The sequence below is a fragment of the Lepidochelys olivacea genome, assembly GCF_965140295.1.
Source record: "Lepidochelys olivacea isolate rLepOli2 genome assembly, chromosome: 6".
Lineage (NCBI taxonomy): Eukaryota > Metazoa > Chordata > Testudines > Cheloniidae > Lepidochelys > Lepidochelys olivacea.
In genome coordinates this window covers 25,597,402-25,606,941 of record NC_140416.1, presented here as the reverse complement: position 1 = coordinate 25,606,941, position 9,540 = coordinate 25,597,402, and the positions used below count along the sequence as shown (strand labels likewise).

At 47.9% G+C, this 9,540-nt stretch overlaps 1 protein-coding gene across 1 annotated transcript; it reads left to right on the top strand.

The window, feature by feature from the left end:
• Positions 1–4,815: 4,815 nt before the first annotated feature.
• MYOD1 (myogenic differentiation 1) lies at positions 4,816–8,470 on the top strand. Its single transcript, XM_084632670.1, has 3 exons — positions 4,816–5,497; positions 7,039–7,117; positions 7,759–8,470. The coding sequence occupies exons 1-3, from the start codon at positions 4,949–4,951 to the stop codon at positions 8,007–8,009; spliced, it is 879 nt and encodes a 292-aa protein (XP_084488796.1). The 5' UTR covers positions 4,816–4,948; the 3' UTR covers positions 8,010–8,470.
• Positions 8,471–9,540: the final 1,070 nt, after the last annotated feature.

Below are 9,540 nucleotides of genomic sequence, written 5' to 3'. Positions count from 1 at the left end.
AGTCAATGGGAGTTGCAGATGTACATAGAATACACAGCCAGGTCCACTATGGTGTAAGCACTATACCAGATGAATTACATTAACAATTTACTTTGTCAGGGATACTGTCAAAAATTTAAGAGTAGCAGCCGTGTTAGTCTGTATCTGCAAAAAGAAAAGGAGGACTTGTGGCACCTTAGAGACTAACAAATTTATTTGAGCATAAGCTTTTGTGAGCTACAGCTCACTTCATTGGCAGCTCACTTCACTGAATGCATCCAATGAAGTGAGCTGTAGCTCACAAAAGCTTATGCTCAAATAAATTTGTTAGTCTCCAAGGTGCCACAAGTCCTCCTTTTCTTTTTGTCAAAAATTTGTCAGTTTTGTGATTTTTTTTTTTACATTCTTACAATTCTTCTGAAATGTACACAAATACATTAAATATAACATTCTCTCATAACATTGCTGAGTTTGTTAGTGCAAACATAAACTCAACAAAAAGAACAGGAGACTCAACAATCTCTTACTTGATTCTTGTACAGTACTCAGAAGGAAAAGAACTAACCATTCCATGAAACCAGCAAAGTAAGTTCTGATTTGAACTGGGGGTGTATTCATTTCAAATATGTGGTATTGCTTATGTCATTAACAATGTTAGAGTGCTGGAAAACACACACATATACTGTTGCACCCTTCCAAGCAGAAGCTGCTAAGCAGTTTTAAAACCCCCTTTATAATTTAATTATTATTGTTTTGTTTTATTTATTAAAACAACTAATCACTGATCGTGGATGTGGGATTAAAGGTTATGAAAGTCCAGTTAATGCTAACTACAAACACACATGCAAGTACCTCTACTCCTGTGGGTAATCTTATCCATGGGATGCAGAAGTCTTTGCAGGATCAGCCCCTTTAAAATGGAAGCAGAGGTGAAACTGTTCAAACCCTTCTAAATCAGCAACAAAGAGAATTAACATCAGCTAAAACGCTAGAAATTAGTGATGTTCTAAACTGCGAGCAAAGCATTCTAAACATTATATGTGAACTGTGTAAAGGGAGTGTCCCGGCATTTGTTTGGTGCTGACATTTTTTTTTCCTAAGGTCCAAATTCTGTCACCTCTGCTCACCTCAGTAGCACCCTTACTCCAGAAGCTGTCCCACTGAAATGTATGGGAGTACATGCACAGCAAGAGAGTACTCAGGATGAGTGAGGATGGGTGTCAGCTTCCTTGCAAGTGTTTTACAAACAGATGCTCTTATGTGAAGGGGTAACTTGCAGTTCAAATCAACATGCCATAGTAGGCCATGTCATACCTGCTATTGCTCGGCTACACTGAGGTGATAGCTACAAATAGTTGTGAACTCAGTCCTCCTAAGGGGATTCATCACTAATACATTACTCCATTGGTTTCTTAGAGGCATCAACTTGTCCCCAAAATACGTGACTGCCATTAACCAGGGTTAGGTTATGGCTCCTAAGCCAACAGGAGGCCTCAACTGCTGCTCCAGCAGCCACTTGCACACCCACACACAGCTGTTTTCTGTAAGGTCAAAATGTAGCCCCAAACTATCCAGGCTTGCAATAGCTTTACTTGGGCTTGGCACCCCTCCTTCAGTCTCAACTGGTTGTGTAACCCGCACACCTCCTGGGCATGGTGTTCTGTCCCATCTAGTGGCACCAAGACCACCTAAAGAGAGAGATGACATGAATCTGCTTAACAGCCAGTTGGCTTTTAGCTCATGCGGTAGAGGCTCATGCACAAAGGTCCCAGGTTCGATCTGGACCCGGTCTGTTGGCTTTACACTTGCTCACCTAAAAAGCTGCCCCAGGCGTTCCTTGCAGCACAGAGGTTTGCTCTGCAGGGGGCACCATTGTACCATGAACCTTCTGAGGAATATTCCAGGAGCCGCATTTAAAGAGACAGCTTGAGCCCGGGGCGGGCTGAGACCAAGGGGGTTTCTGTGAAACTTACCTGTCAACTGCGGGAAACACGCAGCTTTAGAGAGTGAGGGGGGCGTCCCCTAGCGGCCGAGTTGTGCAACACAGCCGGGGAGGTGCAGGATGGGGGCGGGGGGGGGGGGCGAGCTTTCCTAATCCTACGCGTTCAGGTGATTAACGCCCCCCGCCCCCCGCCTTAGAAGGGTGAGACTCGGTGTAAGCGTCTAACCAACCTCACCCTCGGGTTTCCACGGGCACCCCGCTTCTCTGCGCCGCGCTGCGGGGGCTGGACGGTCTCGGCTTGCAGGGCCGCCCGCAGCCGCCCATGGAGCCGCGACGAGCTGCCGGGCGAGGCTCGATCTCCCCCTAGTGGCTCCGTGCGTGTGCAACCTTCGCGAGCGACTGACTCCCCTGTATTCCTCCTTCCCCCCCCCCAACCCCCTTCCTCTTCCCCAACCCCCGCCTGGCCCGTCCCGCTCCTCACGCCCTTGCCCCATCCCCGGCCGCTGAGAGCTGTAGCAAACCCCACGAGCCGGCGTCCATGGGCCTTTGGTGGCGTGTTGGTTCCTCCCGAGCGTGAGGGGCTCGTTGCACGGGCTCGCTTACTATTTCCCGGGAGCGCTCAGCACCGTGCCCCCGCCCCGGGGGGCTGCCAGGAACCCCCTCCCGTGCCTGATGCCCTTTGAACACACCGCTAGGCCTCTCTCTTTCCTCCCCCCCCCAACATTTCCTCCCTCTTCTAGATTTACACCTGATTTCTCCGTCGTGTGAGAAAGACACCCCCTCCGCACGGTATCAGCCTGGAAAAGAGGGGCACACATCCGGGCAGGCTGATCAAATACTATTTCTGTCCCAGAGAGAGCCCCGAAGCCAACGGGGGCTGCAATAAACGGGGAGGGGAGAAATGGCTGGGTGGCCTCCGGCTCTTTCTGCAAAGCAAGTTCACCGCGGAGAATTGCCTCGCGACGTGACGACAAGCTGCGGCTTTCATTTTTGAGGCAGCCGCGCCACAAAGCTCACCTAATGCCTTTCCCTGTCACCCGAAAGGCTGACGCGTGACGTGAAGGTCGAATATATTTCTAGATAATCTAAGGCAATGATTGCCTTTCAGGAGCCATTCTCTGTACACCCTTGACTCAAACCCCATACCCACCCACTTCCAAACTCATTTCCTTTGCTTAAAGGTGCCATCTCTCCCGTTGTTCTCTTAAACGCGCTTTTTGTCTTCTTGGTCCCTATTCTCACAGCTTTGCATACAGTAAAAAGCAAACCAGAGACAGGAACAAACAAATCAATTGCATCTTCAGCGGGAAGCCGGCGATCAATGCCAGTGTCCCCTCCTTTCTTAATGGGGGGAGCTGGCAAGTGGGCACGCACCAGACGGCTCGCACGGCGTTCAGGCAAAGGCCGTGACGCTCTTCGGCTCCAGCTCGATTTATTTTAGGGGGTTCTTTTACAGATCAAACTCAACAGTACGATTATCTGGCCAGAGGCCTGGCATTACTATTACAACGGAGTCACGACTATTCAAAGTGACGGGAAGTCTACGTGGAAAGTTTTCGAACCGTTCAATGTTTTCTCCTGTCAGACCACAAACTGAGTTAGTCACGCAAAGAAAATGATGTAGAGGGGAAAACACCGATAATACAGTAGTCCCTTTTCGCCTTCGGACTGCTTCCCGGACTCCTTGAAAATCAACTGAGCCCTATTCCTAGGTACAAAAGTTACACCGCATTATTTTGTTTTTCGCTTTTGCAAATCATTGGATGAGAAAATATTAGGGTTCCAGGAGAGAAACTAAAGGCTGGAGAGAGAGGGGAAAACCGTAAAGTGCATCTGTGTGATCCTAAAAACAGGAGCCAGCTCACTCGCATTTCCTGAAAAGACACATTACAATAGGAACAAAACAAAATCAACCTGCAATGCGAAGCTATATTTCCGTCTGAACGAAAAAGTTGCTATTCCCATATTTACAAGAAGGGCCAATGTTCCCTTCCAAGCGAGACCACTCAATATATCAACCACCGGGAAGATACATTTGAAAGCTACCACTAAAGGAACGTATATTCCTTTCTTTGTCACTCATTTGGTTCCCTCGTTTTATTGTATGGTTTCTTAATCGCTGAACAGAAGAGAACTTTTGTAAAGTGCAATAAAAGAGAAATCTCTATTTTAGCCAGCTAGCTCTACCTCATCTGCAATAGCCAATAGTTCAGTTTAACAGCAGAAGTCTTTTGCACGTGCCAAAAGACTCCGCAGAAGAAGCACAGATCACAACCTGCACATAGGTGGTTTTATTTTCTTTGCAGTATTATTAGGCAGGAAGCCTTTCCATAAAAATAATATCCCCAAACATTTACATGGACACAAAAGCCTAAAATACCATTTGAACAAGGGTGAGAACAGGAGCGCTCGTGCAGAAAAGAGTTAAAATAAAGATGATCCCACTGTGACGCTTATTTTCTGGCTGCAGTTTGACATTTGCAAAAAGTTTCCTACAACTTCTGCCTGACAAGGGCTCCAGCTGCCCTCCAATCAGACGCGACCCCTTCCCTGCCCACCCCCTCCAAGACCCCAGCCGCTGCCTCCTTGGGGCTAAGGGATTGGCCGGCAGGTGAAAGGGAGCTCGCCCTGCAGGAATCCCCACCCGCCCTCCAGCAAGGCTTTGGGATAAATAAGAGTCACAAATTGTGCTATCTGGATGGCCATCGGCGGAGGGTATTTCAGTGTCATGCCAAGGCAGATCTGAACTGGGGAAGGGAGACAATCACCAGCCAAAGCTAAAGAACTATTTCGTCTAAGCCTAGGAAAGTGTCTCTCTCCCAATTAATTGGAGACAGTGGTGTGAGAGCGACTTCATTAAAAGTCTGGAGGGGGTGGGGGGGGGGACAGTTCAACTAAATTTATCTGGCGGCTGGAAAATAAACTCCCCGATCAAAGCAGTTTGCTTTGCACCGATCGGCTGGGTTCCTGTGGCTTCTGCCCCTGCTTTTTATTCCTGCTCAGCCCGTCCCACCCTTTGCTGCCCCCATGGACTTGCTAGGCCCCATGGAGATAACGGATGGCTCCCTCTGCTCCTTCTCGGCGGCCGACGACTTTTACGATGACCCCTGCTTCAACACCTCGGACATGCACTTCTTCGAGGACCTGGACCCGCGGCTGGTGCACGTGGGTGGCTTGCTGAAGCCGGAGGAGCACCCCCACCACCACGCGCACCACCACGAGGACGAGCACATCAGGGCGCCCAGCGGCCACCACCAGGCCGGCCGCTGCCTGCTGTGGGCTTGCAAAGCCTGCAAGCGGAAGACCACCAACGCCGACCGGCGGAAGGCGGCCACCATGCGGGAGCGGCGGCGGCTCAGCAAGGTGAACGAGGCGTTCGAGACGCTCAAGCGCTGCACCTCCACCAACCCCAACCAGCGCCTGCCCAAGGTGGAGATCCTGCGCAACGCCATCCGCTACATCGAGAGCCTGCAGGCGCTGCTGCGGGAGCAGGAGGACAGCTACTACCCGGGGCTGGAGCACTACAGCGGCGAGTCGGACGCCTCCAGCCCCCGCTCCAATTGCTCCGACGGCATGGTGAGTGCGCCCGGGGCGGGGAGGCTGCCAGGGCCCTCGGCCCCTGAGATGGGAAGTGAGGCCCCCTCCTGTACCCCGATCCCCGGGAGGAAGGGGAGGAGGAGCCGCCCCCGGATCCCTGGGAAAGAAACAGGGCGTCCCAACGTGTTCCCGGACCCTGGGATGGGAGATGAGGTCCCCATCTATACCCTGATCGGGGAGAGGGCTCCTGTGTATCCTGGCCCCTCCCTGAGGTGGGAGATGCGGTCCCCTCCTATACGCTGATCCCTGGGAGGAGAGTGGGCTCCTATGTATCCTGGCCCCTCCTTGGGAAGGGAGATGCGGTCCCTTACATACCCTGATCGGGGAGCCCGTCTTTGAAACCCCTGTGAGTGTAGGGAGGGGAGTGTCTGATCCCTGGGAGAGGAAAGGTAGGGATCCCCATTCCGATGTGCCTGCTGTCCTTATCTCTGAACCCTGCAAGGACAGACCTGGGGCAGAGTAGCTGGGGGATCTTAGAAATAAACGTGGGAGTCACAGAAGGGCTGGTGAGAGATACGACCTAGTGTTCTGGCCTCAGTCACAGTGGGTGCTATCACGCTTTGATTTCAGTGAGGAGAGCTGGGGCCCTTATGAGGGCACCCCTGAGGAAGGGCTTCCCTCTGTGACCACAGTGCAGCAGCAGATAGGGGTACTGCGGGTTCCTGATCACCTCTGAGTGCAGCTCTGGAGAAGTCTTGCTTGGGTTCCACATTCTCTGATCCTTATAAGGGGAACCCACAGAGAGGGGAGCTCCTGATCCTGGAGCAGGGGAGCAAGGGGAATCTCTTCACCTCATTGTACAGCTAGGGCTGCAGCCTAGCTGTCCTTGGCCCCCACTCTTCAAACACAGAGTACGTCTGAGATGGGAATCACAGTAAAGCTTTAAGACCCACTGGGACAGAGGGCTATTCCCTGAAGGGGATGGTCATGACTGGAGCTGAATGTTTGGGAGGATAATAGAGTTAGCAGAGCTGAGGGAAGATTTATGGAACTAATCCCTCCTCAAAATACAGCATTCTCTTTTCTTTTGGTGGTGCGATCTCTGTCATTGTGTGTGAAAGTATCAAAGTATAAACCATACCAGGCAGGCTGTTTTTCTGTATGAAATGATAATGGAAAGAGCGTGAAGAAGAAAGATGACTGATGGGGGAAACGCTTTTAAAATATTATGACAATTAAGTGCTTTCCCCATCATCTCCCGTAACAAATCAAGGACCAAATGTTCTGTACTGTAATTCAAAGAGTCAGAGCAATCACTGATTACAATGTTACAAATTTTTCTTTGTGTGTGGCAAAAAATCCTTGGAATAATTCGGTAATAGAAAATATTCTGGATTTAATATCTTCCCGGAAAGGTTTTTTCCCCTCATTCAGGGAAGCTAAAAATTTACCATATTTCAGCAAGGACTGGGGCTATGGTGCAGACTAAAGACTGGAGTATGAAATTAGATGGTAATTGGAGACTTTGTGAAAATTCTGCTTCTGAGCTGGTGTCATGCGTCCATTCTTTTGGTTTCCAGATGGAGTACAGTGGGCCCTCTTGCAGCTCTCGCAGGAGGAATAGCTATGACAGCAATTACTATACAGAATCACCAAATGGTGAGTATTTGCCTTAATGCCAAAGACAAGTGTGTGGAGGTGGAGACTGTCAGCAGAGAAAACTTCCCCTGCCCCTTCTGTCACGACTTGTGCTCAGCCAGCAAGCTGTGGGCACTGATACAGGACAACCCCTCCCCCAATTGTTTCCATGATTCTGCTTGCAAATGTGAGGACATCTTGTATATGCATTTCATGTAACAATTATATTCCTTACACTGTGCTTTGGCATGCATATTCGTCTCTGAAAACAGGCTTCAGATTTTAAACTGCTTTGCAACAGAGACTGACCCACCCAAAAACTTGGATCCAAACTTCGGAGAAGTTCTCAGCTGAATCCAGGGCAACCAGCCCCATTTCGGTATCGAACCAAAACCCTGGCTCCAAATTCCCTCAGACCGGTAGTAGTCCACATCCAAATTTTGAGGCTTGGGCCCTTCACTACTTTGCAAGTTCTAATATTGTCTCTGATTTTTAGGGATTGGCATCTTTCAATAATATTTATTTGACATACATTTCCACTGAATCTTTATGTGCTCAGAGCCATGCAAGGCTGGTGGTTTTTTGGGTCCTCTGGAAGAATACTTCCCCTTAGCATTAATTACTTATTGGGTTTATTGATCTCCTTTTAACTCTATCCTTAGATCCAAAACATGGGAAAAGTTCAGTTGTCTCCAGCCTGGACTGTCTATCAAGCATTGTGGAGAGGATTTCCACAGATAACTCCACCTGCCCAGTGCTGCCCACAGTGGAAGGTGGAGCTGAGGGCAACCCGAGCTCGCCCCAAGAAGGAGCTACCCTGAGTGAGAGTGGAGCCCAAATTCCCTCACCTACCAACTGCACCCAGATTCCCCAGGACACCAGCAGCAGCAATCCCATCTACCAGGTGTTATAAAGCCAGGTCCAGCTGCTTTGTTGTGCAAACACAAACTGCTATATGCTGCAAGCTCAAAGACCTGCCTTGAAAAGACTTAAGTATTTCTTTTTCCAGTACTAAAATATCTCTGAAAATTCCTTCAAATATATAATTTTTCAAGCCTATATTACTTCAAAATACACTTAATTATTTATTGGTTGTTGAACTAAAGCTATTTAATATGTCTAGAGGTAAAATTGCATAGCACAAGATGGCCAATGTTTATAATCTGTGCTTTGGGGAATGGGAACCTGGCTCTTGAGTTCTGGTAACACTTTTGAAAAGAAGAAAACGAGTCAGGAGTAATGACATGAGACATCCTTACTGTTACCCCCAATCATGCCCAAAATAAGGTTGTGGACCATTTTTTATAATACTTTTTTGTATAATTGTAAATAAGAGTTGCTTTGCAAAAAAACCCACCCCAAACAAAAATACAAAAAAAGGAATTAAATATTTAATGTTGCTTGGTTTGTTGTGCCAAACTTTAACTTTATATATTTATACAATGTGGTTGCCCAGAATGTTTTCAACAATATTCTAAATAAAGATCCTTATTTATAAAATCAGTGGTGTTATTCTGACTTTCCTTAGGGCTTCTAGAATTACTACCACATTTAGGAGTGGTGCTCCAAGGGCTGCCTTGGCAGGAGGAAGATTCAGGCTCTGATTCAGCAAAGCAATCCAGCCATGCCCCTCGGAGTCCCGTTATCACGCTAAATTGCTTTGGTGAGCTGGGGTCCATTTTCGTGGTATCCCACTGAGGTGCTTTCTGACCTATTTCTTTCTTAATAATCTGAGAAATCTACATAGAGCCAGACATACTTGGCACTTTAGAAGCATAAAGACTCATTCCCTGCCCCAAGGAGTTTACAATATAATGGGTCAATCTCATAAGGCACTGTATAAGAGCTAAGTATTATGAGAATCCTGAATTCCCCTTACACTTAATGGGCAGTCAAGGTTATTCAGCATCCTGCTGGAGATGCTGAGCATCATGCAGGATCAGGTACCAAATTAGCAAATGACTGTTTAGATAAGAAATTATGTCCTAACTCTAAGCTGACATTCTGTATTTGAATATTCATGGGCACCAGAAAATAAATGGAGCTCAGTTGGCGCTATGGAGCTCAGATCCATGCCTCAGCTTTCCCTAAAGTCAGGGATGCTCATATTTGAGGGTCCAGATTTCACATAATTAGAGAAAGGCCTAAGAAGTGAAGTTTGGATTTGGATTTGAGCTTTCCCTATCTTTGGAAATGCTACAATCCAGGGATCTGGTTCTGGTTTGGAGCCCTCTCTAAAAATAACCAGTGAACTAAATCTCCTTCAACGTTTGTGATCTTGCCATGAAATTTATATGCCCCGAATACAGATTTATATCAATAAATTACTATTAGTCCACACGTGCACATTTGTGCAAGAATAACCGTCTGCTCTGACACAGAATGAAACAACCCATTCTTTTCACATCACTGTGATTTATGCATTTATTTAAACATTAAAAAAA